The sequence below is a fragment of the Cloeon dipterum genome, chromosome 3, assembly GCF_949628265.1.
Source record: "Cloeon dipterum chromosome 3, ieCloDipt1.1, whole genome shotgun sequence".
NCBI classification, from domain to species: domain Eukaryota; kingdom Metazoa; phylum Arthropoda; class Insecta; order Ephemeroptera; family Baetidae; genus Cloeon; species Cloeon dipterum.
This window is the reverse complement of record NC_088788.1, coordinates 26,921,438-26,949,070: the sequence shown is the minus strand read 5'-3', so window position 1 is coordinate 26,949,070 and position 27,633 is coordinate 26,921,438. Positions and strand designations below refer to the sequence as shown.

The following is a 27,633-nucleotide window of genomic DNA, read 5'->3' as shown; positions in this document are numbered from 1 at the left end:
AGGCGTCGAGATAATTCAAACCCCACAAATTGTTGCAATGCCTTTATTTGTATTTGCCGTGATTTGGTCTGAAATAATATAATAAATTCCATAAATACATAGAAATAGAATGTTTAGAATTTATACACTTTAAAATGGCTAAAGGCCAGTGTCAATGATTAAAACAATTTATTAAGATGACAAGAACAAAATAGTAACTCAATAAATGAAAAGCATCACAATATATAATAAGATACGCTTACCCCTAAAAAGGGAGTTGTCAAGATTGGCAATACAATAAATAGGGTCGTTCAGTTAATCGTCGAAAAGGGTTCGTACTGCAAGTTATACACGTATATTATAAGTAACTTATTAATTCACAAATCACAAATAGTAATATTGTTCACTGGGATAAACACTTACAAAGTAAGCTATGTGCTTAAGGTTAACGAACTCCTTAATGTGCGGCCGAGGGAGCAATATTTGCTGCTGACGCACACGTTGATCTTCGAGTTTAGAATAACTACTTATCAGGTTAACACGGATATACTCAGGCAGCCAGGGAAGGAATGAACAACACATTTCGGCAGCCACCATACTGACAACAATATTTTTTATTTTTAGATTGAAATATATAAGCACAAAAATCAATCATGTTCTATTTGACTGCTGATACTTTCTTTCTAACGATATGATTCAGACTGAATAAAAAAATAGATATGTTATCAGAAGATTTAGAAACTGAAATTAAACTCAATTTTTAATTAATTAATTAAAAAACCCGAAGCTGGAAACCAGTGAATAAAAATAATAATCCAATATAAAATGAAACCGTCCCCAATACTTACAATTTAAAACCCTGAGTGATGACTTTATTTAGGTCTAAATTCCGGTATCCTGAGAACTAATCGAATGTTCTTCGAGCTATATACACCACCTTAAATACTTTTTAGCTGACAACCAATGCCACACGCGCAATCAAAGCTTGATTTGGCTCAAGGAGGGGGCAGACAAGCAGACGGAACAACAATTATACAAATCGAAATTAATTTGGCAAATGTGGGCTACACCTCGTCAGGTCTGCTTTTTGCTAGCCCGTCATTATTAAGCAAAGCTAACAAACAAAAAAAAATAATTTTATGTATTTTTCAATAATCGATTTACTTTAAAAATCCGTGTAATTTTCAAAAAAGAAAATTTATTGTGATTAAAGAAAACTAACTATTTGTTTAATTTGACAGCGAGATAAGATGAAATAATTCTCTCTTAGTACAGGTTGGTATGTGAGCTGGGGATCGGATCTGCAGTCTCCATCTAGACCGCGTACGAGAAAGCGTGGAGGAGATGCGCAACGAGCGCCGCGGCAGGCCGGTCGGCGCAAGCAGACGATGCTTTTCTCTGGGCCGGAAAAGCCAGTGGCCGCGCAAGAGCAGCGCAACTGCGCGATAGCGAGACTGTCCTAGGTCGGCACACTCGCTGCTGCTGCTGGCCAGGCGGCAGTCCGGCCGCGTCCGACCGCACCGCTAGCAGGTGAGCTGAATCGGCCAAAAATGCGCTTAACGTGCCTCTACCGCTCGCTCGGCTGGCGAATTGAGACCCGATCGATTTGCCAGCCGAGATGACGGGGGTTGCTTCTGCTCCACCGAATTAGACCTCGCGCGCTGCGAGCCGAGTAAAACGGCTCGCGGTGTTTTGCACGACCACTGAACTGCACACGCCGCTCATTTATGTGTGTGCTTGCGGCGCATTTGCAATTTCGCAACTGCAGACTCGACACGCGGCTCAATTCTCTGCAATTTAGTTTCCCAGCATTCGTGCTCGTGCAGCGGGCCCATCGAGGAAGCGATGCAGATGCTGAATTGCTTATTTTGGACAAAATATTGTGTTTGAGTAAAAAATGATAATATGTCGACGTCTGCATATTTTGAGAAACTTTTGAGTTTCATTATTATTTTTTAGTTTTTAAACTCTGCCAAAATTTTGATTTTGCCATTGATTTAGTATATTTTTAAATGTGAATTTGCTCTGATAGTCATAAAAATTATATTAAAACAATTTCCAATTTTGCGTAAAGTACGTTTATTCAAGTTTCGATTAAGTCTGATAGAGAAGACTAAGTGCCTGCTAAGCATGCACACATTTTACGGATTTTCTCAAATTCCGAAAAAATTTAGCTACAAAAAGTTTTCTAATCACGGCAACACTGTATTTCAATTGAAGGTATATTTTAAACCAAATCTACTAGATTTAAAGATTTCAAATCAATCACAAGAATGAAGTTTAAACGGTAGTATTTTTTGTTTAAGATAATTTCCAAGCAATCTTTGCAAATGAAGACGAAACAGGTTCGAAAAGCGTTTTTCATGCTGAGGCTCGAATAAGTGCGGATTCACTAACGCGCGGTTGCAGACGCACGAAAAACACACCTGGAAGGCACAGCGCGTAGAGCAATGACCACAGCAGAATCTTATTACGGCGAAGATACGCCTGCGTGCGTGACGAGTGCTCTTGGATGCGGTCAGCAGAATGATGTGTGACGGCACACGATCACAATTATAAGCAGCTAGTGTCACCCTTATTAAGACTTCCTTTCGCTTGCCACGCTGATCGGGCTCACTCAGAAATCTGTTTTTGATTTATGATTTAAAATGAATGAGTCGATTTAGACCCAGGAATTTCTATACTACAGAAATTCTCCATTTCCTCCAGTGGCACCTGTTCCGTGACGTCTTTTAGTGTTCATATAAATAGAAATAGTGTGCAATAAAATGATACCCGCACGCGGCCAGATTTTGTGTGACTTTTCGTTTTTACGACTTTAAGAAAACGTGTAACACTCTTAACTTAATGAGTTTTGACTACCCCCGGATTATTTTTATGAGGTAGTGCAAGTGTGACTTAGCTGTTTTCCGATAGGACTTCATTAATTGCTTACGGCAAATAATATAACAAAGAATAATTTTTGAAAAGTGCCATCAGTATTGCCAAACGGCACACGTCAATAATTTCAATTTGGTTTGATAAAAAAAACTTGTAGTCATTTTGTATTTCCGGACATTTGTTTTGTAGTACTATTTATTGTTTCTATTTTATTCGATAGACACCCCCAAAACGAGAAATGTTCACTCGTTTTCAATACGAAATACGAATGATAATGCCGAATATTTGTGGAAATTTTGTTCTTGATAGTTAAAATTTGAACAATGAATGGGATAAAAATTTGAGTGTCACCCACCAACAAACAATGCATTTTCTACACGAACAAAATTAAGACATTTAACCTTGGTGCATTTCCAATGTACACGATTGCGTAGTGTTATCCATTGAAAATATGAAGGGCGCAACATTTTTTTTAACATCACTGCTTCACACATAATATACAATAATAAATTCTCAAGTTCAAAAATATCCCTGCCTGACTCATTGACTTGTGACCTTGTACCAACAAGACAGTTTATCAGAACGATAACCCGTTTTTGATAAATCACTAGATCATTTTGGAATGATAAAATAAATTAAACATCGCATCCAACATCATATTTCAGTTTTTCATATGTGGACTATTCTGAGTGTACATCGGTGTTTGTGCTTTCATAATTGAAGCCACCGCACAAACAAGATAATGCCGTTCATTGCTGAGACTTCATTGCATTAGATGCATTTAATCAATGAATCATTGTTTGCATCCGCAAGAAACGCTACGTCCGCACAGCAATTTGATCGCTCCATAAAGGGGGCATAAAAATGCGATCAGCTAATATGTTGGGCATGCCTTTATTTCGCCTTGTTTTGATAAAAGCAGTTGACCGCATTGCATTGATTTACATTAATTTGTTTATGCTACTAAAACTAATTGTTTATTTATTCCAAAAACAAACCAATTTGGATTAGGAAATAGGAGCACTTGGCTTTTTTTATCATTTTCAAACACATTTTTGTTTTTCAGCGCTCCATTTATGACTTTTTGTCACATTTTGTTTGGTCAATCATTGTGCTTCTTCTTAGTAAGTTAGATTTGATCGATATATATAAATAATAAAATTGACATAATTTCTTTAGTTTAATTATTTTTTACTGTGAAAACCTGAAAAGCCGTCAATGCCAGCTTTGCACACTTTCATTTAACTGATCAATAAATAGATAAGTGTCGCGTGACTGTAATAATAAAAAGGCTTCCTTACTGTCTATCTTCATTTGGCAACGAAGCTTTGGTTTGCTTGACTTGATGTGATTGCCTGTGTTTAACCACTAATCATAACCAAATGCTGATTTACGAAGTGTCCGTGGCTTTGATTGTTCTTCAATCAATAGCAGTTTGAGATTGAAAATATAGAACATTATTAACTAAGAGTAATTCTTTAGCAAAACAGTAATGCTTTAAGATTTAAATTTAAACATAATTCATGCGGACATTGTTAGGAATATAAAATGTGCACATGTGCAGCTATACTAGCTGTTCTAACAAGAAAAATTAAGATGCGTGTTTTAAACACATTAAGGAATTTAATATCTTCCTAGAGGACAGTTGCATAATTCGATTACGGGCTGATTATAAGTAGAGCTATAAGTTTATACAATTTTTTTATTTCATCAGAACTATATTTCTAAATTGTAAAAAAATAAGATTGCGTCTTGATTAATTTCTGTTTAGATTGGCTGAAGCCCTGGTTAACTCGTAGTCATGTGAGATTCACGTGCACACCAAAAAGAGAAATAATTGGAGTTTTTTTTTCTTAATTTTTTATCTTTATAGGATTTCATCTCCATGAATTTGACTTCTTTTCTTCCTTTTTGCTCTTTTTTTATGATTATCAATTATTTCGAGTTAATTAGGATGAAACGGACAAAACTTTAAAAAATGATAGCTTAAAAAAGGCGTGTATCAATTAGCGCCTGTCAAATTTATTTTAAAAGCAGCTGAAACACTGCCAAAGAGTCACGCTCGCACCAATCGCAAAGAAACCCTATACTCTATTTTTAAAAATTCTTTAATTGTCAAATTTCAGGATGACTGGCGTGTCAGCGTCTCCTCTGACACTGGCAGACAGGCTGTACGTTTACGCTCTGCATGGCTTCCTCGTCGAGGTGTTATTTTCGGCCACGTGGGACTTCGTCTTGATGCAGAAGTGGACGCTGGCAGGTACAAGGGCAAAGTTGCATGCTCTCGTCCGCACACGAATAATCTCATTTGTATGCCGTAGGCTGCTCAAACGTGTGGTCGCTGCCTATTTACGGCATATCCGGTCTAGTCATGGAAGCGCTGGCGGACAAGATGCTGGCACGCGGACTCGCGTGGCCCCTGCGCGGTCTCGTCTACCTGATGTGGATCTACTGCTGGGAGTACTCGTCCGGCTACGTGCTGCGGGCCCTCAACGCCTGTCCCTGGGACTACTCGGCTTTTGCCTATAACATCAACGGACTCATCACACTCGAGTACGGCCCTCTGTGGCTGATCGCCTCCCTGATCATGGAGAAGTTGGTCATTCAGCGACTGTCGCATCTCAGGTGGCACCCCAAGCCGACTGTCAAATCCTTCAAAATCAATTGAGGCGATCTAGCCCTTGAACTTTAATTCACCATCATCTGTTCTCCTTGCAGTCGAGACTGAAATATTTGGAAAAGAAACGAGAAAGATCTAACTCATAGGGGTATCCATAGACTAGAAAAAAACAGTTGAAATTAGTTTTGTTTTGCAAGTATCTCTTCGTTTGGCCGATTTTTTTCAACTTTTTTATCCCCGCCAGCACACATTTGGAACACTTCCGCTCTAATTTTTAATTCAACGCTGCTACTGTGAAATTAACAAGGAAAAGAGATTTCATCTGATTTGTCGCAAACCAAAATCGGCCAAACAAATCGTGGCAGGTAGAATTCGTGATCCAGTTTTAAAATTATTACTATTGTGTCTTCTCAGGCAAACAGATTTTTTAATTTTGTAGTCTCAAATGTTAAGAAATCGAGCTTGTTATGTTAAATGCACCAAAAAGAGAAAATCAAGGCCTGAAAATACCGAATTATAAAAGCTCTGAGACATGATGAGATTTAGCCTGACTGATTCCAATCAAGTCTTCTCACATTATGGTGGCACAAAAGTCAACGATTAGTTGTTTCCTGTTCAATGCTTTAATTTGGCTGCGCTAATTGTTAGTTAAAATATAGCCGCGCCACCTGCATGAGACCTATATTCAGGGCATGTACTTATCAAAATCTTGAGGACGAGGCTTTAAAACTCAAACATATTCCCTAAACATTTTCATGAATGAGGCAGCTGACTTGTCGTTATCAGTGTTTGTTTACGTCCAAATTGTCAAGACACTGCACAATGTACCAAATATTCAACGCTCCTTTTCATTCATATTTATGGTACCTATGATATTGAAAATTTATAGTTCGTGCGTGTTCAGCAAACGTTACATTCAGCTCCATTTTACGAGCTTTTAAGAAAAGCATTTGGATTTCAAAGAAATGCTCTCTTGTTGTTAGTGACTTTTGCAATTATACTCGAATAGCGGTTAAATAGTTGACTTGCATTCCTGCTGTAAGATCCATTTTGGACTGTCCTCTATTTCAACTTAGCCAAAGGAAGTAGCTACTCTTTATCAAAAGTGTACAAATCTAACATAAACATGGACTGATGTATGTTGTTCAATGTTTTTCCTCCAAAGTGTAATGTTACGGAAATACACGCAGACTCCTTAATTGCGAGTTGAATTAAATGATCATAGTTTATTTCCATAGTCTTCCACATGCGGGTCAAGTTAGTCGTGAATAACACGTAATATGGGCTGCCGAGCATTACAGTAGAGACAACCACAAGGCAGCGGCGCAAAACCCTTTCTTTGCAATCACAGACTGCAGATCATATGAATTTTAGTTTTGTAATAGAGATTGAAGCTTAGAAATAAGTTTCTGTCTTAGAGGTTGGCTTTACTAACGTGCTACCTCCTCTTAAGAAACGAGCTCGCCAGGGGAATCTTCTTCTCTTCCTTCAGTTGCTGCTGTTTGGCCAACTCTTGCTCCTGCAAATTAAAATAAAATTTTCAAATAATTGTCAAAGTGTTTCCAAGAGAATTACCTGAAGCTTTTGCAAATTTTCCTTGAAAGCTTCCAATGGGTCATCAAATTGGTGGTAATAGTTCAGAACTTCTCGAATATCCTGCACTTCGGAGGTTGCGATTGCTGGAAATTTTATAGACACATTAAATATTTTAATTAATCAAACATTGCCATGCAATATTTAGGAGCCAGAGAGTTACTAGTTACTAGGCTTTTAGCTACACGTTCTTGTGAATGACATTAAACTGGAACGAAAATTTACCAGCTCTGTTAATTACAATTAGCATGGAATCTTCATGAAATATAAATTCTAAAACTCAACAAAAAAACAAATAATATTTCATACTTTATCGGAAAAATTTGTCCTCACGCTATCAACCTATTCTCTCTGCAATTTTCCCTTGTTAATAATTTTCAAGATTCTCAAGTAGACCTTTTTGCTGTAAGCAGAGTTTAAAAAGCTTTTAACTTTAATTAACACTTCTAAACGAGAAAAAGTTGCGTTATATTTGTTCGCGCAATTTACATCCCATTAAATAAATTGCCACATTTATCATAAAGATTGTCATTATTTAATGCTCAAATACAGTCAAATTTCAAACTGAAAATTTATTTTGTCATGTCTACCTCACCACCTTAAATACAATTACTTTTTGGCAATTTTTAAACACCTACAGTTTTAAAATGTTACTCACTTTTCAAGAAAACAGCCAACTCGATAAGAGTTTGATCGTCGTCGTTGCCTTTCCACCTTGGCAGCAAAAAGGCGTTGTCATAGTTGCCCTTAATGGACTTGTCGTTCCAGTCAACCACGATGACTTTGCTCAGGTCTCGGTTTAGGCTCTCCAAGTCTTTGACGTGATGTCCGTCAACATATTTGGTCGCATCTCTGAACAATCGATAAGAAATGCACCCTTGCGGGTCTAAGGCGTCGATGATGGGAAATGCAGTCTGCAGAAAATATATATTTAAGTCGTGATATCGTGCGGCTATTTCATGTTTAGACTTACGAAGCCTTGCTCAGCCGTGTAAATGACGATTTCAAACAGAGGTGGAGCGACCTGTTGCAGGAAAAAGTCTACTCCAGGCCTTTTCTTGAACCGCCAGCCAGTTTGATACTGCAACAGTGATTCATATTTTATTGCTAATCGAGTACAATTATATTGAATGAATCCTACTGTCCAATCAGGGTGGACAAGAACGTCAGTCATCTCAAGGACTAGAGTGTACGGAGGCTGATAGTACGGTTCTGTCACTGGATCAGGGAGCAGTTTATCTCTAGATGGCTCTTGAATCATCTGGAGTAACACAGTGATGATTGAACGAAAATAAAATTATTAGTTAAAACTACCTTTCTGTAGGTGACAAGCTCTTTCCATGATCTTGCCACATATTGTTGAACTATTGGCATTTGACTAAATTCGTCCTCTAGATCATTGCCATCAGGATCTTTCAGCGGAGCGCCTGAACGAGAGTAAACATATATAAATGGGTTTATAGTTTGGGTTTTGATTGTCTTACCACACTCGACCAGCAACCACATGCCGAGCGATGTAAAACTGACTCCAAACGCAATGAACGTGTATTTCATAGTTCTCCACGCAGCCTCGCGCTTCTTCCTATCTTCCTCAGATTCCTCAGTCTTTTCATCCTTTTGTCCTTGCTGTCCTCCACCACCGTCAGCCTGAAGTCTTCTTTTGAGGATTTCATCAGCCAGGCCTTTGGCATCAGTGGTGGCTGCTCTCGTGATGGTATAACTTGGCGCTACAAGCTGTCTGGCAAGCGGAAATTTGTAAGAAATGGGATGACATCTTCGGACTAAAGAGCTTAGTCGGTTTGTTTGTGTTCTTCTCACAATTGCGGCCGAAAATCCATTTTTTAATAATTGCACCGGCACGAGGCGCATACAATTTCGTAGAGCCGCCATCATCAATCTCTTTCTCTTACGAGAAGTGGGCGTACCACTTTTACGAAAACAAAAATTGAAGCGGAGGAAATGCGCGGCAACTTTAAGAAACTTTCAAAACTTCTTTTACATTTTAAGTTTGCACCGAACTGCATAACAGGAAACCTATCCATTTTATAAGGCCTTTATCAGGTTATATTAAGATTTGATCTAAGCGATGCAAAATTTTTATTATTAAATATATTATAATAAGCTTGAAGACATAATGTAATCGACGCAAAATAGTTATAAAATTGAAGTCTTAAAATAGCTATTTTAATTGTTAAGGGTGTTTAAATTAAATCAAATCAAAAAATAAAAAGCTCAAACAAAGCTTCAATCCAAAGCATCTTGTATCAACCTTGTTATGCAAAGTGGCCAAATGCTTTTAGTTTTTCAAGGTAAATGACAGCTCACAATCAGCGCGAAAATTTGTAATAATGCGAATGAAGTTTGCTAAATTTAGCAAACTTAAGTTATAAAACCGCCAGGAAAGATACCATTCCACTGATCTGATACTTGAGATTAAAATAATTTTTTCTTCATTACTAAAAATAAAAGAGTTGATTTTATTAGTCTTTTAAATTTCTTATTTTATAGAATATTATTTTTTCCATTATATATGATACATGATTTATTTTGAGTCAGTGTTAAACCATCAGTCGCAAATTAATGATAATAAAATACATTACAGAATGCTATCACGGTTGATCTTTCTTCTTCTTCCCACAGCTCTTAACATGCTTTTTATAGGAAGATGACTGTGCATAACCTTTTCCGCATAAATTACACAAAAAAGGTTTCTCTCCAGTGTGAGTTCGCGCGTGAAATTTTAGTGTATTTTCAAAAGCAAAGGACTTTCCACAAACTTCACACATGAAGTTCTTCACTCCAGAATGAATGATTAAATGCACGTCCATGCCTTTTTTGGTTCGTGTCTTGTGGCCGCAGATGGTGCACTCAAATGGCATTTCTCCAGTGTGTACTAGCTTGTGCTTCTTCAGGGCAGACGAGCAAGCGAAAGAAGATGGGCAGGTGTTGCACTTGTATTTTCGGCGCTGCTCTAGCGAAATGTGAGTTTTCGCGTGCAATCGAAGGGCTTCAGAGTCGCGATACGTTTTATTGCAGACAGGGCAGACCTATTGATTTTAATTATTGATCAATATTTGGAATTAGAAATTAATCAAGTGATCCAACCTTGGCAAAATTCTCAGGTCGGGCGCTATGATTTCGTCTGACGTGTATTTTCAAATCTTGGTTTTTGAAAAAGGATTTGCTGCACTTATCACATTTGAAAGGCTTCAACTTAGTGTGCTTGCTACGGACGTGATAATTAAAGGAAGTTTTATCCACAAATCCCTTGTGGCATTCGTTGCATACATGTCTCCAAGATTCATCGTGCCTTTTCTCATGGGTTTTCAAGCATGCTTTTGTAGCAAAACATTTTCTGCATTTTTCACACCTATAAAAGAGCAATAATAATGTTTTGAGAAGAAAAACTGGTGTTTCTCAATCTTACCGAAATATTTTTATAATCATATGAGTTAACACGTGATTCTCGAGTTTTTTCTTTATCTGGTAACTTTTGCCACATATGTCACAAATAATTCTATTAGTCCCCTCTAATTCTTTTCGGGAAATCGCAACGGCGTTCACTCTATCGGCTAGCAGGGTTGTGTTGGTCAGAACAGAATCATTGCAGGTGTCTTCATCCAATTGAAAATTTTTCGATTCATCACACGACGCCTCTTCAAAATCATCTACTTCTGCTGGATCATTTTCAGTAATTGCTCGGTTTTCTACTAAACCTAAATATATAGTGTGCGCATCTTGAGTTGCGCCGCTGTCTGGTCCGATTTTGTGCTTCAGCTCTTTCAAGAGTTTGTCATTTTTCAAACTGGTCTTGCGGAAGTGTGTAAATGCTTTGAGCGACTTCACACAGTTTTCGCATATAGACTGTGGAAGTCCGTCTCCCTGGTAGACTAATATTGGCAGACATCCTCTTATTTGAAACTCAACATTTTCCGAGTCGAAAATGTTAAAACACGCAACGTCCGTGAGGGGGCAACAACAGATCCGACACAGCGTGTCAAGGAAATCGGTCTCCATAATGTTTCTCTATAAAAAATCAAAGTAAATTATTTCATCTCTAAACTATAAAAGGAAAAAGGAAACACGCTGTGGAGTTTAATTTAAAGGTATATATTTGTAAATTGTGAATAATTATAGAAAAAATAATATCGCACACGCGCTCCTCAGGCCAAAAATTGAAGGGGTAGGTGTGGGAAAGAGATCAAGGAGTCTGGCCCTGAAGGGGTTGGGGATCTGTACAAAACAGATCGGGCTTGGCCCTGAAGGGAATTTTGTAAATTTAATCTCTATACAAAAAATAATATTAGGAAGCTCTAGCTAGCTCTAAAAATACAAAAATTCAATATGATAATAATTACCTATGTGTTACTCTTATTGGTATACATATAGCTGGATTGGAAACTCGTATTATCCAAAATGTATCTTTTTTAATTATGATGAATTAAAAAATTAAAGCTTTATTGTTGTTTACACACTGCTCATCTCTGCCTGTCGTGGCCTGTCGTCAGAGATGCAGTGCCCATGCCCACCCCGAGACACGAGCTGCGCAAACGCGAGCCAATATGAAAGTGAGTGGCGCGAACCTGAGTAGACAGCACTCAAGGCAATATGCATGATAGACTCGGTAGATTAAATTCTTAACCTTTTTCTCTTGCACCCTCGATTATTCATTCATTCTCTCAAGGGGCGTAAATATTGAAGAGCACTTTTAATTTATATGGAGATGAAGTAATTTGTATATTTATATTATTTTTCTACAAGCCTCAAAAGAGACATACATACGCATACCCTAAATTCCTAAATATTAGGGAGAATGACCCCGCCGACTTTATTAAATGATATTCAGGGATGAAATCAATATAATAAGCTATACTTTATGTATTTGGAATAATGAGAACTTCAAGATTTCAATTTTGGCTGTGTATTTTATTAGTGTTTCACCGGATTTTCACACATATATCTTTTCATATCCATTTCATATCTTTTTATGAAATTTTATTTTTTTTTTACAATAAATAGTATTTTTTTGAACATTTAACACTGTGAGTAAATGCATTGGCTGTTAGTTTTGTATAGTAGTTGCGAAATGGTAGTGGTTTAAATAAACTAATATACACGCTCCATAAATATGCATCACCCAAAGAAGAGTAGAAAAAGATTGTAATAATAAGACTATATTATTAAAAAGGTATTTTTGTTACAATGGAAAAATTGCAGTCTAACCGAGAAGTACACAATTTGCTTGTTTATCACACATATTAAGCCAATTCCAAGGTTTCCTCGTTTACTGTTAAAATTTGAAATATATCTCCTCTCTATAATGCTAATATAGTTAAGCATAATACGAACAGTCGTTTTAAACATATTTTGCTTCTTAAAACTGCATGGCAGACATGATTATTTCAGAATAAATATATGGACATTAGAGTGAGTTGAGTTTGAATTTTCCGAATTTTCGGGCAGCAAGACGTAAGGGAACGTCATCGAGAATCACGGGTAAAGGAGAACGGCCGCGAGAGGCAAGCAACTACGTCGATTTCTTAAAACCAGCAGCAATCATTACAACCATTGCTTTCATTTTCTTTTTACAAAAATCCAGCTGTATATAATATCTTCACAACTACAGCCGTGTGTACCACAAATGTTTGCACGAAACGTACGCAGCGACATCAAAATATGTGCTTCACGTTGATAAATCAACATTCTTTCCAGCTCCGAGAGGTGAGACGCGTTTTTATGTGGTTTTATCATAAGACACCTACTTCTGTCATGATTATCTAGCTCACATGTACAAAATGAACCAAAAACTGATGTGGCGAATAATAATAACACATAAATTCATCGCCTGCAACGCGTACACAAAAATTGACGATGTTTGTCTGATATGATTTAAGTACACACATATGAAATTTTGCACTCTTGAAAAAAGGCTGTTCGAACACATTCGAGTAAAAAGCTTGCACATCAAAACAGAGATATTAAATTGCATTTTAAATCTAATAAGAAACGTAAAATTCGATTTTTTTTCACGAAATTAGTTTTTGAACACGATTTCCATCCATATTTGGTCCACGATGCTTTTGATCAAAACGTTAAAAACCATCAGGAATTCCAGCAATTCCCATTTGAATTTTAGCTTAACTCTGGCGAATCTTTTTTTAATCTGAACGAAAAGAAGTTTTTTATATTGACGAGTAATCATTTAACAATAAAACTCCAGTAAAAACAATGACGGACCCGCCGGACCCATCGCAGCGTTTGCCAAAAATTTAGAACGTTTCGTTCAAAAACAGTCGGCGCTAACGGTCAGCCTTTTTCTTACTAATACTCTGGCGTTATAAACGGAAAACGAATTTCGTCACCTCTAGTTGCTTGCCCCCGAGTGCTTGCCTCCACTACTACCCCCGCCGCCGCCCCCGCTGCTGCCCCCGCCAGCCCCAGCGCCCGCTCCGGCTCCTTCGGAACTGATGCGGCCGCTGTCGAGTTCGCTGGAGCCGCTCGAACTCAGGGTCGTGTTGGAACCGTACGGATCGAGCGAACTCTGCACCGACATCGAGCGGCCCTGGCTTGATCGCCTTACTCGATTAGGGGAGAGCTTAATGGGGTCGACACTTGTTGGGTCTGCCTGTACAAAAAGATATGCGCTACAGTCCTCTTTTCATACGGGGCGTGGATTTATATGTTGTCAAAAGATTTAGTGATAGATGAGAAATGCAGAAAAATCAAAATTTAACCCAGGATTTGAAAAGAGAAATTATTTCTGATAGCAAAGTGTTGAATGGTCATTATTCTCAATAAGAAAGCGTTTACAACTTTTTATTGTACTTTGATGGCAAAATTAAAAAATTAACTGCCATAGAGATGACATGAAAATTAAAGAAACTAAATTTTAGAATTCATGCTGAAGTTTGAAAGTTAAATTATATCTGACATTTTCATTTATGGAAGTGGAAGAACGAATAGTTAGACGAGTTTGTCTTAATACTAAACTGTTTTTTGTGATTTTGGAGGCATATCTCATGCACTATACTGTCTAAACTCTTCGGTCACCTGGTATGCCAGAGCGTTCATAATGATAGAGTAGGGCACCAGGCCGAGCGGGTGCACCTCCCTCATTAAAACGTTGGCGGGTATTTTGTGGAACTGAATGTATTCGAGGAAGTTTCCAATCACGTCTTTGAGCTGGGTGTTTGGATTCGAGTCGCAGTACTTTTTGCCCCACATTAGAGCAGCCTTTAACCAAAAATGTTTCATTTAGAGTTTTGGCGGTGTTTTTTTTTATTTACCTGGAATTTAGTGAACTCGTCTGCTCGCAGTTCTTCCCTGGCCAAAATTAGACGCACGACGTGCTGAGGAAGAAGAGTAAAGGAACCCAGATTCAAAACCTCATTGCCATGCTCGTCCACGAACTCCAAAACCTGTAATTTGAAATGTGCGCGATTCATATTATTTTCTCGTAGATATAGCGAAGGCGGCTGAGAACGCTTCAAAATTTATCACTCTTGAGCAAAAATCAATAGCATGCAGCTTGTCGAGAGGCACCTTTTGGACCAACGACTTTGTACACTTGTACTGGATGTATCTCTCCGCCGAAGCCAATAAAGCACACACGGTGTCCACATTGATGCAGCACTGAACGAAGCCAGCGCACGCACGGCGCAGCTCATCCAATCCATAATAATCAGCAGCGTTCATCACTCCTGCGAACAGTTAACATTGCTATTATCGTCAGCCGAATGATACTTTTTGCTGCTTTTTCTGAAATAAAGGAAAAATTTACATCCACTATGAGTTCGATTATTCCTTATACTTCATATACTTGGTATTTAAAATTTCAATTTACTCTGGGAAACCAATAAACGTGGAAAAACGAAGGCAAAAAGCGAAAAGGAAAAAATGTTTTAAGACTCTTTTGCCAGTTTCTACATCTAATTTGACTCTGTTGATGATGATCGATATTCTATTTTCAGTTGATGACATTGAATTTTGAAATGACACAATGTGTAAAAAGTCCGCTAAACACCGAAGTAGCTGCATTTAATTTCTGCTTTATTATTATCCCTCGATAATTTTTTTTCTTTTGTTGGTATCTGACAACAACCTATTATGTTTGATTCGATTTGAAATTAAATGCAGTATAGTTAGCTCCTTCAGGGTAAAGCGAGCTGTTTATTTTCCTGTGTGTATTTCTACAGAAATTTCCTGCTCTCCTAGTTTCAGTCATGAGCTTCCTGTCCCGCCCATGGGTCGATCGAAGAAAACTAAAATTATTCATCAAAGAATTAAACTAGGCTTAAATGTATCCACGCCCTGTTTCTTTTGCAATGCGCTTTATTTATACTTCACCACCCCATCAACCACCCCTTTTTGTGAGGCCTCGTTCCTTGACTTCCACAGATAATAACTTCTTTATGTACTATATATTTATTGTTAAAATCATTTTTAACGACCCATTGTCAAGCTCGATAAAAAACGAAAAATAAATCATGTCAAACTAATATTAACATTTTCCACAGCTATGTAACTAATATTAAAGTCACTGGAAAAATGGGCAAGAGTAATTAATTTCGTCCTAAGGTTCAATATTATCTCATGTATGATCTGGTGTCCCTTGCCGGTGATTAACTTAAATGCGTCGTACAGATTTGGCGCGTGCACTGATTATTGATCAAAACGTTTGGCAATTTCCTCTTGAGGAAGTGTGAATCAAGTCTGAGTAAATGCAATTCTCGCCGAAAGTCGTTGTCGCGTCGTCTGTCGGCGCAACAGCAAACACACGTACGCACACGGCAGAGAGGATGCAGGAGCAAGAGAGCGAAAGTAAATCGCCGTCAGACTTGGCGTGCGGAGGCGAATTAACTCAATTTTCGATTTAGCTAACACATTTCTCGGCCGTGCCGAGAGCAAACGTAATTACGCTTGGCCGCTTTCACGCGTGGCACAATTTCGGGGGGTGCGAAATCTAGTTAATACGCTCACGTGTAATTAGAGTGCGCACTCACCGAGCAAGGTGCGCGGCTGCAGGGTGACGCAGCCGGTGTGGATGTACTCGATCAGCTGGCGGAACACGTCGGGCTCGAACTCCTCGATTATCAGCGTCTGATGTTGGTTGCTCTGCAAATAAACCGCGAAACGAGCGCGGTGAGTTGAGAGTTCTCATCAAGGCCCAAGACGAGCAGAGAGGTATTCAAATGAAAAACGAAATCTCTGCGGGAAAGAGGCAAGGCAAGTCGCGCGTGTCTCGCTCGTCTCGCTGCGCTGAAAACTTCTCAAGCACGAGCGAGCACGCCGACGTTCTTGCAATTTCTCCTGCTAAAGACAAACTAAAAGGTGCTGTTGAGTGTTGTGCTGGAATTGAAATTTCCCTTGAGTATAAGAGAAGTGAACTGCAAACTTTTCAAGCGAGAGTGCAAACTGTCTAACTAATAAACCTAGCTGGGAATTATAATATGCACAACTACTCGTGAAGTTACTAACTACTTGAATTCAGTACAGTGTATATAATTTTTAATTAATGTCAACAACTACAAGTGAAGCGAGCTGACAACAACTCGTTCCACAGCCTCATTTTTCATGCAATTTAAGTCAGCGTCCTGTTTGATATTAAGATGGAGTTTTAGAGAAATCCTATATCCTAACAGCAGCAGCCGTCAAATTTCCAGAGAGCACAGCAACTGACAAGCAGAACAGACATACAAACTTCGGAAATAGAAAATAAGTGAAGCGCAAGAACGAGAGGAAAGATTATTAACTAATCAATCACCATTCCAATCGGCAACAATGCTTTTCAAACACAAATAATGGAATTATTAAAATTTAAAATGCGATAGGCAACCTGTGCAGCATTGCAACTGTCCAGGTTGCATATGCGTGGTTTGCAAAATGCTCGGCTCTTGTCGCGAAACGGGCAAATGGGAGAATGGCTGGTTTCTGCAACCAATCAGAATCGTATACGACGAGATATCCATAGACTTCAATACCTTTCCATCTGCGAAAATTGCTTCTTGCAATCCACCAAAAGAGAGAAATGATCTCTTATCCCGTGGTTCAGCACAATCGTTCAATTCTCCTTCCCTCAAATATCACTCACCCTCTCTTTGATTTTTATTTCCAGCTTTATCAAGTTAACTTTATTTGCTCTGACTACATTACATGACGTATGGACGTTCATAATTTTAAAATAATTTGTTGCAAGCTGCGTGCCGTGCACCAAGTGGAGGGAGCGAAACTTCTGTCAGCTAGCCTAGAAATGAAATTACCCGTATGCCAGCGTGGACAATTATCAGTCGACAATGTAGAGCATCCTGTTTTACTAACGAAGTGGGTCGGAAAGCCTCCCGCTGGCATTTATAATCACGGCGGGAGATATGTGTTTGCAAAATACACGCACACACACACACACAGCTAGCGAGCATCCAAAGACACGCGGGCGGTGACACAACACACAAAGGTCGTGCAAAACACAGTCGGGCTAGCTGCTCTCGTCGGAAGAGGATCGAGGAGTGGTGTGGAGATCAGAGGAGCACAAAGAGCATTTCAGTAGAGAAAGTAAAATTAGTACATAGTTTGGCGGGTGCTTTCATTCTCGAATTTGTCGATGGTAAAGAGAGCAGATAGAGAGAGAGAGAGAGAGAGAGAGAGAGAGAGAGAGAGAGAGAGAGAGAGAGAGAGAGAGAGAGAGAGAGAGAGAGAGAGAGAGAGAGAGAGAGAGAGAGAGAGAGAGAGAGGAAGAGAGAAAGAGAGCCGAGCGAGTTTTTCAGCCGAGATTCATGTGAATTACCTCGTGAATGGGGGTCAGTTGCTGCGTGAATCCAGCTCGCTGCACATCAAAAGGGCACAAAAACACGGCCAACGTTAAAAGGGTAAAAAGGTCTGGTACATAATGTTTGCTTGTGTACTTGTGTGAGTGTGTGGCACCTGTGTAGGGATTGGGATACTGACGTTGCGTAGAGGCGTTTCTTTTCTCTCCAAAGATCATTTGAACAAAGAAGGAAAATAAAAAAATGCACTCTCGACCAATTTTTAATTCGTAAACAAATCAAGGCCGATAGAAAAAATTCTTTTGGTAAAAATAATAACACAAATTTTAAAAACAAGATAGCACACGACCTCGGATTGTACTGTACAGAAAGTTATCTGAAGAATTTCCTGTTTGTGCATGGGAAAACATATGCAAGGCAAAATTTTGTGTTTGGCATCAAAGAGAACGTGGAAAGGCACAAAGCTGCTGACAGCGAGCAGTCGGAGAGCCACTTCAATTTGCCTGAACTGTTTTAACTCGTACAGCCGCTAACTAGACCGAGGCTCACAGGGCTCAAGCGGCGCTCACGGCGAAATTTACATACAACAGGGAAACACTCGGCTGGGTTTGGTAAACCCGACGAACACGAGTCGGTGCGGCACATGGAAAGAGAGTCATCAAATGCAAAACTGGAACATTGAACGTTTGACTATATCACTGTTTTGGTCCATACACACCGCTTGACTTTGACACCTGGAGATCCGATCTTTTCCTCATGCGATAGTGCAACCCCTCAACCACCTCAATTTAAAAATGAAATAGTGTTTCTTGATTATTTACAATGTTTGTTAAGGATGTGGTGCATCGATTAAAAAAAATGAAGATCATAATCTCTGTTTGCTTTCCAAATGAGCGATGGAGAAAATCACTGGTGCAAAAACTTTTGACGGTCGTGTTCTTCCTTCTCAGTCAGCTAATTAAGCATTTGAAAGCAGAGATCTCTACGTGCCCTGAAATCCGTCTCACCACACCCACAAAAAGTGTGCATGGTAAATATTTGAGTCTGGCCCGTACCTGCTGCGCGGCGTTCTGCAGATTCAGCAGCGGTTCGCTGCTCCTCTTCAAAAACAAACGCAGCTTGTTTTCACGCGGCGGCGGCTCCTTTTTACGCTGAGGACTCGGAGCCTGATATAGCATCTTGTGAAAGACCCTGCGGGTAAAATTTCCAACGTGATCAATATCCAATTAGTCCGTGATGAGTTCGACAAACACAAGCTCTGTCAGTGTAAACACGATATTTCGCGCGTGTTATTTTCAGTTTTCAGCTCAAAGAGCGCTTGGTAATTAGTTTCGAGAACGTAAGCACAGTTTCGTCTAAAAATTCTCCTCTTTATTTCCGAGAAACACTGATATATTCCATGAAAGGGTTTTTTGCAAACTAATAAACAATTCATTTTGAATATTTTTTTTTGCCAAGAATGATACCTCTTAAAACATTCATTGATTGTAATTGTCTGATATTTAAAGCAAAACCATACAATATAATAGCACACATTTGTCCCGCTCTTCTTTGATCTTAAAGTTAGAACAAAATATGGAAATATAAAAAATATATGGAAGCCACTTGGCAATCTATTTGAAATCCTGATAGAAAAAATACAAGGCTTTTATTGTTTTTTGGCATTTTTTTATTTGTATATAGGAGTGCGTACTTTGTCCGGAAAGGATAATCTGGAATTAGTCTTAAAACGAATCAGAAATTGTTCGAATAACTGGACTTTGTCCGAAATGGAAATAATCTGAAAGAATTTTATTTTTAAACAAAACTGAATTTTGTGTGCGTTTGGGAAACTGTCCAAAAATTTGCTTGGATCGGATGAAGTTTTTAAAATCGCTCTAAGTGTCAGAATTGATAATGGAGGAGACATATATTTAACAGCATATTTCATGTTTGTCTGAAAATTTTTACTGAAAAAATGAGCTGATTTCAAACCTGCTTCTTGCGGCCAGAACCGCCTTAACAGCGCAAACCGGCTCGCGCGTGTCGCCGACCAGAAAGGTGACATCGCACAGCTCCGGCATGGACGCGAGGAACTTCATGTCCTCCGCCAGACCGGACTTATTCTCGAAGGTGCTAAGGTCAGGCTCATCATTGAGCGCCTCCGCCATTGTCAAGCTTTGGTCGGGCATTGAGACACTGCCTGCAACAGAGGAGAACAACTTATTTAACGCATGCTGAAAAGGGTTTGCCATTTTTTTGGCACAAAAAGTAAGAAACACACTTGCTTTGTATTTTCAAGTGTTGTTTTGAAAAACATACGATATAAAAATTATAAAATATTTTCAATTTGTTTTTATTTTTCTAAAAGTCATACTATCATAACTAATATACAAATACTTAAATCAAGAAAATCACTTTAAGATAAATTAGGAATTAGTAGTGTTAGCGAACAACCCGCTGAATAAAATAGTAGCAAAATTTACCACTACTCTAAACACTCGCCACACTACAGCCTATTATATATCAAATGGAGAATATGTCTTCTTTGGAGGTTGCAGTTTTTCCATTTTGATCGTATGGTCAGGAAGTGAAAAAAACGTGTTATACGAGATCGATAACAGATCATTCAACTGTAGCGCTAAAATTCAGTGAGCAGGACATTTCTGTTGAAATACGGGAAAATAAACTGCTCGTTATGCACTGAGGAAGCTGCATTCAATTTCAACCGAATCATTATTACACCCTCGTGTGCTTCTGCCTTCATTCGCATCTACTATAGCAAAAGAAGAAATAAAATAAATGTTTCGCGTATCAAAATTAACAACCTGCAAAGGACAGGATTTAATCAATGCACTCGGAATTTGTAGAATTTAGCATTCAATCTGTAATTCTGGAGATCTTTGGTGGAGGCAAAGTTTTCCTCATCCGAACAAAACAAAATCCCTCTCATTTGACTTCTGAATTGCCAACTGAGTCAGAAATATCATTCAGTCGGATCAACCTTGCGTACGCCACCGATCGACCGACTATTTTGGGTGGCTTGTCGTGTGTGCAAAGGCAGCCGCGCGAATTCATTCCACCGCATGCTCCCAGACTAACATAGCATAAGCGGTCGGCGCGTTGGCTGTGAATCAAAGCGCCTGCAGCCGAGACAAACCCGCAACCCGCACAACACATAATTGCTGCTGGTCGCATAGCGCGGCCAGTTGTTTCGATCGCGCTCTGCCATGCTAATCCGACGACTGACGCGAACAACTGTGCCGTGCACTGTGATTTGATATCCGCCGAGCTTTGAAAAGTAGGACTACTCTATGAATAAATTATCAGGACGATGTGAATGACAGCGGTCTTTGCTGGCAACGAATCTTCAACGGCCTTAATTTTTATAAAATTAATTAATCTTCCCAAATAAGGTCGGCCCAGAGCTTATTGTGACATTTTCCTCAACGTCACATTGTGTTATTTGTAAAATTTATTTGCTCAGATGTATCGTCCGGATGAAAAGAAGCTAATTTAGGAAAATATTTTAAATATAAATCAGCTCTTTCTGCTTTACTGAACTGATCTCTTCTAATTATATCTCTTTTTATTTCTTATCAAAACCATTTTACTATTTTTACCCTCTTTTCCCGTTATTTCATAATTAAGATGCAGGAAACCTTTAAAAGAATTTTCTAAAAGCTAAAAAATAACAATTTGATGAACAAGATCCTGTTTTGCATCGCTCATCATGCTGAGTTTCCTTTCTGCTGGAAGTTTTTAGTTAACTAAATGTGAAGAAATTATTTCGTGTGACTAAATTTCCAGAAATTGAAGGTAGTAACGCTCGGGAAAAGCAGTGGATGCTCTCCATTGCGTTGAACACAGAGCAGTGTGTGAGAATTAAATAATGAGTTAAATAACTTCAAAGAGCTCTGTCACTCAGCTGCAGATTTGCAATTTGCCTGCACGTTCCGTACGAAGGGTGGCATGAAAGGCGAATTCCATTTCCGTTAAGAAATAAATAAAAACTCCCCGGGAAAGTGAAAAAGGTTGTGCGTTTTCCACGCATTTTATTCGACGCGTGTCGCCAGCAAAGGCAAATCAAATTTTGCAGAGAGGCAATTGAGAGCAAATTGCGACTCGGTGTGTGCGCTTTCAAACGGTTCAATTTGAGGCAGACGTCGGCTCACTCTGATTGTGTTACTTCACCGAAATTGGAGCTCCGCAGCTGTGTGTCAAAAGGAAAAGAAACTCGACGATACACCCACCAAATTGGATTTTTGTTCACGCAGCAATTATTCCCTTTAGTTTCAGCGTCCACCCACCTTGTATGCCAAATAGGACAACGCAACACTGTGGGTGTTAATTTCCAGGAACGGAAAACACAAATATCATCAAATTAGAGACCATTAAGTATTAATCTGTGGGTTTACGTTTTCACAACCACAACAGAACAGTAATAGGGCATACTGGATTTTTAGGTGATTTTGTGATTTATAAAATTCTTTCGATTATTTTAGTTATTGTTGAAAATTACGCTATTATAAATTTGAAAATTTGTTTTTTTGCAACGTATTTGCGGTCAATTTGCACAAGGAAGATGGCGTCAAAAAGAGGAAAATTATTTTTCCTAAATAAAATCAGGCTCTCTTTGTGACACGATTTCAGACATTATCCTTATACAAACTATCCTTAAAATTTACATAAGTTAATTTTTCAACCACGTTAAAGATCAGATTGAGGGCAAGTTTAATAAAAAAAATGAAGAAAATTAAATTCAATATGCAAAGTTCTACATCCCCATTATAAATATACACAATTTTTCATATAATAAATAGTTCTATCAGCGGATAATAATTTAGGTTTAAATTTTAAATTTTTTGTAAAGGTTCACATATGGATATAACTTACTCGATATATGTATGTATTTATTATGAAACAAAAATTTCCAAGAATGTAAGTAAATATTTAAGAATGTGCGTAGGTCTTTTTTTTTGCTCGTTAAGAACACGTGAGTGCGCCTTACGCAAGATGGAAAAATAGCTGCACCATTAGAGAGCACCGTACGTCAAAGGAGCAGTGATTGAAAGCGGCGTGCACGGTGCCTTATTATTACAAAGGGCGGTCGTCTCGATTTAGTCACAACTTACACGCCGCATCGATTTAGAGTCGCATTAGCAAAAGAGATTATGAAGCGCGCAGAGAATATTATCTATCAGTCATGCCAGCGGCGGCAACGTAAGCCGTGCAGCCCAAGTAATTAAAAGCGGCGAACTTTAATAAGCAGCCAAGAGTGCGACGACAAAAGTTATTGAACAGCCTTGATGCGCGCGGCGGGAGAGAGAGCACCAGTGTGTTGTTCTTTGTTAACGAGAGCGTATTATTTACAACGTCGTGAGAAAAACAAGGCAGAAATTTCCAATCAAAAGTTCGGATCGAGCAAAAAAGTCAGGGCGCAGCTGTTCGTGCTGGAGCCGAGCAAATGAACGGAGATGAAAGCAACTCGGAGACGCTTGGCTGCTCCTTTCTTTCCGCTGATTATCTGATTATTAAATAAAATAAAGGAGCAGTGCCCGTCTTTCCGACGAAATAAAACTGCGTATCTCTCTATATATAATTCCTTTCCAATTCTCCGAACAGACGCATTAAATTTTGATTAAGCAACGCAGACGTTTTCCGTGTGCTTCATGAGATATCATTCAGGGTTGCGTATTTCAATTCAATTCAATTCAATAGAAATATTTAATATTAATCTGAAATATTTACAGACGAGATTTTGGAATACGTCAAAACATAAAATTTAAAAGCAGCCCAACTTAAAAATTCAATGTCGTTGAGGTTTACCTTACGATCAAAACATCAAATTAATTTACAAGTAAAAAGGAAGTTTTTAGGGTTTTTCACTCTCTCAGCTTTTTCTGGTGTAATACATACTTTTCTCTAGATTCCGATCGAATTGGCTAAGGTTGACGACCAGCTATTCCAAAAGAACGCGAGTTGAGGCGGAAATTGTTTTTCCCTCCGTCAAAATGAAATATCACCACGTCTGTGACTTTTCTGAAGTAATAAGAGAAAGATGGGCAAACAAGGAAATTCTGCACACAGTTGTCGGCGATCAAGAAATCTTGAAGGGAAAGAAAAGCCTTTCCAAGAAGTTACCTATCGCATTGACACATCTGTGGCGTGCTGAGCTCAGAAAGCTCGACGCGAGAAGAGCGTGCTGCGTGGTCGTTGCATTTTATGTCTATTTTCACCAAGAGAACGCTTCTAACCTGACCCAATTGCTGCTGCTGACAAAAAAGAGAGGAGGAAGAGAGCGGCTGCATCGATTTTGCAATTACAATGTGTATAATCTCCGCTTGCCATTCGATACCAGTTGGCTACTGCTGGGAAAATTGGAAGATCAAGCTAGAGGTAAAAAATATCAGATATGAAACCTTTCAAATTTGTAATGTGCAAGCTCACTTGCTCTTTATTTCAAAATTAATTAAGATGATTTGTTGTGGAGAGGATTTTAAAGCCAATAGGCAATTTGTACCAAAATTATAGCAAATAAAATGTTTTAATCCCTCTTGATCCTAAATGACAAAATAGAGGATTAAGAAGAGTATAAAATTGATTGATTTTTTTTAAATAAAAATGCAAAATTCCATTAAAAGATTAGACACGACGGAAAAGATAATTCTTTAATGTATGTGCCAGTCAGGATTGTAAAAAATCTAAGTTAAGTTCGAGTATTTTAGGAACCATATACAAAATTTTCTCATTTCATTTCAGGTATTTTTTTATTTTTTAGCAAAGAAAAATAAGCTGGGATTTAATAAAAAAAATAACAACTGAAATACTGTTTTGAATAAAATCTTGATACTAATTTGGAAACTGGTACTGCATAATTAAACTATATTTTCTACTGGAACCCGTTGAAACCAGAGACACAGAAATAGTCAGATTTTAAATGACAAAACATCATCCAAAACTTGCTGTATAATAAGAAAAATGCCAAAAACCACTAACAAGTAATAATAAATCTTTTAAAAGAAAAACTGGAATAGCCGTAAAGAAAATCAACAGCTAAAAGATTTCATAACGACTTGCAAAGTAACATTAATATCAATTAATCAGCGCGGACTGATTGAGCGAGACAGCCAGGCTTTAGGCCCAAACGAGCGGCGGGTGCGATTAATTAATTTTCAGCACTCACTTCCTTTGCGGCCCATGGGGATTTCACCAGCTTCCATGGCGATTTCCCACGGCTCGGGAAGTTTGAACGCATTCTCCATGTCGAGCACGCGGCGGTCCTCAGGGGCCCCTGACGAGGGCGTGAAAGGAGGAGCGTGGGACGGCCCGGCTGCGGGTGGCGGGACGCGAGGCCGTTCGCAACCCTCTCGGCGCACCGACTGCCGCTGGCTGCGCCACTTGGCACCCGCTTGGCCCGAAAGAGCGGAGGGCGCGCACCACCCGACCGCCTCCGCCGCCCGACCAACCAGCGCCAATCGGCCCCGAGCATGCCACATGCCGTGAGGAAGGCCCATGCACGCCGAGATACAATTTCCCTTCTTGCCCGCCAAACGCACGCGCGCGGCCCAATTATCCACAGTCTTCTCTCGTCACCGCACTCACCCAGATTAAAACTTGCTAAATTGAATCTGCGGGAATGGAGAGCATCTCTGGGACGAGTCAGCCAAGATTGGAGACGATTTATATTGATGACAGAGCATAGCTAATTCAGTTGAATTTTCCTCTTGAAATCACGTCAGTCCAGAAATAAACGCGAAGCTCGGTCCGCTTGTGATTGTTGGATATATTAAGTATAAAATGTAATTCGTGACTTGTCTGAATTTTAATCACGAATTTTATTTTGTAACCAAAAATGCTATTCTATCTTCTATTAACCGTGAGATCAACAACCACCGCGTGACACAAAATTATACATAGCAATTTTATTAATATATTAAGTGGGTATGTTGATTCCAAAGTAAATGGAAAGGGTGTATTTAAATTGATTTTCCAGGCAGTGGAACAATCCAGTGTTGAGTTGAGATCCAGAAGTAATAAATGAATAAAAGTAATTAATTTTTAAGTAGTGCATAAATTTGTTTATTATTTATAAACATTAAATTTGTTAAAAAAATCAAAGTAAAGTTGAGTTTACACAATCTTAGAAATCAAATTTTGTTTGACATTTACGACGGAAGAAAACCATCGAGTAACTCCATTAATTTTTTGATTTTCTAAACCATCTCCTGATTCTAATATTAAAGAACAGTTCCACTCCTGAAATCTTAAATGTAGTATAGTGGCATTTTAATTTAGGCATTTTCTTGGAACGAAAAAATTGAAAATTAAAAAAGTAGTTTTCTTTGCTACTGCTCCAAGCTACAAAGAGATAATTTACTTTTTTCAAATGATTATGAGTATTTTTAATTTCATTCATTTAACAATTGAATTCAGCAGAAGAATTGATAAATATTTCATCTGACATAATATACTCCGTTGTACTACTTTTATCCAGTCAGGATGCCAGCGAGATGGTTCCATCATTTTTCTGCGCGGGATGTGCAACTGGAGTAGCGCGCGGGAAACGGATTTTATTGATTTGGCTGCTGCTGCCCATTGCTCACTCTGCGTTGCGACTGCTGACTGACTGGCTAACTACGAGATCTAGAACGCAGCCGTTATTTTCCGGAAAAATACATAATGCACGCAAGGCAGGCAAATAAAAAGTTGACGGCGAACGCATGCACGATAGAGAAAACAGGCACCCGTTCTCTTTGATTGGCCAAGTTCCGGCCTAAGGGCGGTCAGCAGGGGGTGGCACATGCACCCCGCTTTTGCATGCCCATTGAGCTGCGGCGCGGCACACGGGGAGGCAGCCTGCGGGCTGTTTAATTCATGCAAACTTATTTCGGGCTTTTAGGACCGCAAATTGCGTTACCATATCGCGTCAGCACGCGTACGTGAGAGTGCAGAAGGGAAAGAAAATTCGCCGCTGCTCGCTTATTGATCGCGCGGCTACATCAGTGGCGCCTCTTCAACAGGTTATTATTGTTGTCCTACTATACTCACCCCTTCAAATTAAACGCAGTGAGAGCGGAGTGTGGCCTCTCGTCGGCCGGGCCGTTGGCCGCCGATGCGTCCTACGCGCGTGCTACCCGCACGAGGCCACCTGCCGAACGGCCGACAGTCCCATCTTGACCGCGCAATCCAATTTGCAAGATATTTCCGGTGTGTATCGGCCGCCTAAACCTCAGCCCCAGGCACGAATTACGCACTGCAACTGAGCAAGCGCGATCCTCTTTCTCTCTCTCTCTCCCTTGCCCGCTCACCAGCCAGCCAACAGAGCAGATGGGTACGACCAGGTAGGCTTTTTGCTCGGCACCAGTGTCGTGCGGTAAAGTTTACTCTCGGCGCGAAAGGGGTGATGCCTGATGCACCAACAGCATCCGCTGTCACTGTGGTCGCAGATGCCTATTCAGAGCACAACGAATATGGGACATGGCGCAGTAGCAGTTTTTACCATGGACACAATGCAATGAGCTCAAGGCTGTCTTGAGAAATTGAGATTAGTTGCTAAACAAGGAAATTTATGTCAGGAGATCATCCTGCAATTTGAATTGCGGAAGTGGGCTCTCCCGTTATAAAAACTTTACAGCATGATTATTAAAATTGTTGTTTTGTAATATTAAAATTTGTGTTTTTTTTTATTTTGGTCAGAGTAAGACACGATATTTTGTCAGTCTGTCTGCATAATATACAACTCAACTTCTTTTTATTGATATTTTAGGTAAACATGAATTAATTTCAAAAGTCATATTCCTTACTTAATTTATGATATTT

The 27,633-nt window shown here is 39.1% G+C and overlaps 4 protein-coding genes across 8 annotated transcripts; 1 reads left to right on the top strand and 3 right to left on the bottom strand.

Moving 5' to 3' along the window:
• The first annotated feature begins 1,252 nt into the window (after positions 1 to 1,252).
• LOC135938417 (transmembrane protein 229B-like) lies at positions 1,253 to 6,695 on the top strand. The gene is made up of 3 exons (XM_065482039.1): positions 1,253 to 1,509; positions 4,986 to 5,119; positions 5,181 to 6,695. Exons 2-3 carry the CDS (start codon positions 4,987 to 4,989, stop codon positions 5,525 to 5,527), a joined length of 480 nt encoding a protein of 159 aa, XP_065338111.1. The 5' UTR covers positions 1,253 to 1,509; position 4,986; the 3' UTR covers positions 5,528 to 6,695.
• On the bottom strand, positions 6,675 to 8,961 carry LOC135938416 (mitochondrial import inner membrane translocase subunit TIM50-C-like). Its single transcript, XM_065482038.1, has 7 exons — positions 8,557 to 8,961; positions 8,387 to 8,499; positions 8,214 to 8,333; positions 8,046 to 8,153; positions 7,731 to 7,986; positions 7,055 to 7,158; positions 6,675 to 6,998 (listed from the first exon to the last, which is right to left on the bottom strand). Exons 1-7 carry the CDS (start codon positions 8,939 to 8,941, stop codon positions 6,918 to 6,920), a joined length of 1,167 nt encoding a protein of 388 aa, XP_065338110.1. The 5' UTR covers positions 8,942 to 8,961; the 3' UTR covers positions 6,675 to 6,917.
• A 408-nt stretch (positions 8,962 to 9,369) lies between these two features.
• LOC135938415 (zinc finger protein OZF-like) lies at positions 9,370 to 11,570 on the bottom strand. Its single transcript, XM_065482037.1, has 4 exons — positions 11,431 to 11,570; positions 10,500 to 11,098; positions 10,178 to 10,442; positions 9,370 to 10,119 (listed from the first exon to the last, which is right to left on the bottom strand). Exons 2-4 carry the CDS (start codon positions 11,087 to 11,089, stop codon positions 9,682 to 9,684), a joined length of 1,293 nt encoding a protein of 430 aa, XP_065338109.1. The 5' UTR covers positions 11,090 to 11,098; positions 11,431 to 11,570; the 3' UTR covers positions 9,370 to 9,681.
• Positions 11,571 to 11,983: 413 nt separating this feature from the next.
• On the bottom strand, positions 11,984 to 27,196 carry gprs. Of its 5 annotated transcripts, none has more exons than XM_065482031.1 (9): positions 24,998 to 25,343; positions 19,807 to 20,014; positions 18,888 to 19,023; positions 17,853 to 17,891; positions 16,075 to 16,186; positions 14,615 to 14,772; positions 14,359 to 14,490; positions 14,123 to 14,305; positions 11,984 to 13,697 (listed from the first exon to the last, which is right to left on the bottom strand). In XM_065482031.1, exons 1-9 carry the CDS (start codon positions 25,326 to 25,328, stop codon positions 13,437 to 13,439), a joined length of 1,560 nt encoding a protein of 519 aa, XP_065338103.1. In that variant the 5' UTR covers positions 25,329 to 25,343; the 3' UTR covers positions 11,984 to 13,436. The 5 variants fall into 5 exon arrangements, with proteins under 5 accessions (XP_065338103.1, XP_065338104.1, XP_065338108.1 ...); XM_065482036.1 differs by lacking the exon at positions 24,998 to 25,343 and adding an exon at positions 26,863 to 27,196 and having other exon boundaries at positions 11,986 to 13,697; XM_065482033.1 differs by having other exon boundaries at positions 13,506 to 13,693.
• Positions 27,197 to 27,633: the final 437 nt, after the last annotated feature.

What these genes read in the sequence shown, in the direction of transcription:
- LOC135938417 (XM_065482039.1), top strand. Translation starts at nt 4,987, where the DNA reads ATGACTGGCGTGTCAGCGTCTCCTCTGACACTGGCAGACAGGCTGTAC. An exon ending in GCAGAAGTGGACGCTGGCAG is followed by an intron (nt 5,120 to 5,180) that starts GTACAAGGGCAA and finishes TGTATGCCGTAG; the next exon opens with GCTGCTCAAACGTGTGGTCG.
- LOC135938415 (XM_065482037.1), bottom strand. Translation starts at nt 11,089, where the DNA reads ATGGAGACCGATTTCCTTGACACGCTGTGTCGGATCTGTTGTTGCCCC. An exon ending in ATGATTATAAAAATATTTCG is followed by an intron (nt 10,443 to 10,499) that starts GTAAGATTGAGA and finishes GCTCTTTTATAG; the next exon opens with GTGTGAAAAATGCAGAAAAT. An exon ending in GACCTGAGAATTTTGCCAAG is followed by an intron (nt 10,120 to 10,177) that starts GTTGGATCACTT and finishes TAAAATCAATAG; the next exon opens with GTCTGCCCTGTCTGCAATAA.
- LOC135938416 (XM_065482038.1), bottom strand. Translation starts at nt 8,941, where the DNA reads ATGCGCCTCGTGCCGGTGCAATTATTAAAAAATGGATTTTCGGCCGCA. An exon ending in TTGTCCACCCTGATTGGACA is followed by an intron (nt 8,154 to 8,213) that starts GTAGGATTCATT and finishes TCACTGTTGCAG; the next exon opens with TATCAAACTGGCTGGCGGTT. An exon ending in AAAATTTGCAAAAGCTTCAG is followed by an intron (nt 6,999 to 7,054) that starts GTAATTCTCTTG and finishes TTTAATTTGCAG; the next exon opens with GAGCAAGAGTTGGCCAAACA.
- gprs (XM_065482031.1), bottom strand. Translation starts at nt 25,328, where the DNA reads ATGGGCCTTCCTCACGGCATGTGGCATGCTCGGGGCCGATTGGCGCTG. An exon ending in GCAGCCGCGCACCTTGCTCG is followed by an intron (nt 14,773 to 16,074) that starts GTGAGTGCGCAC and finishes AACTGTTCGCAG; the next exon opens with GAGTGATGAACGCTGCTGAT. An exon ending in TGAACGCTCTGGCATACCAG is followed by an intron (nt 13,698 to 14,122) that starts GTGACCGAAGAG and finishes CTTTTTGTACAG; the next exon opens with GCAGACCCAACAAGTGTCGA.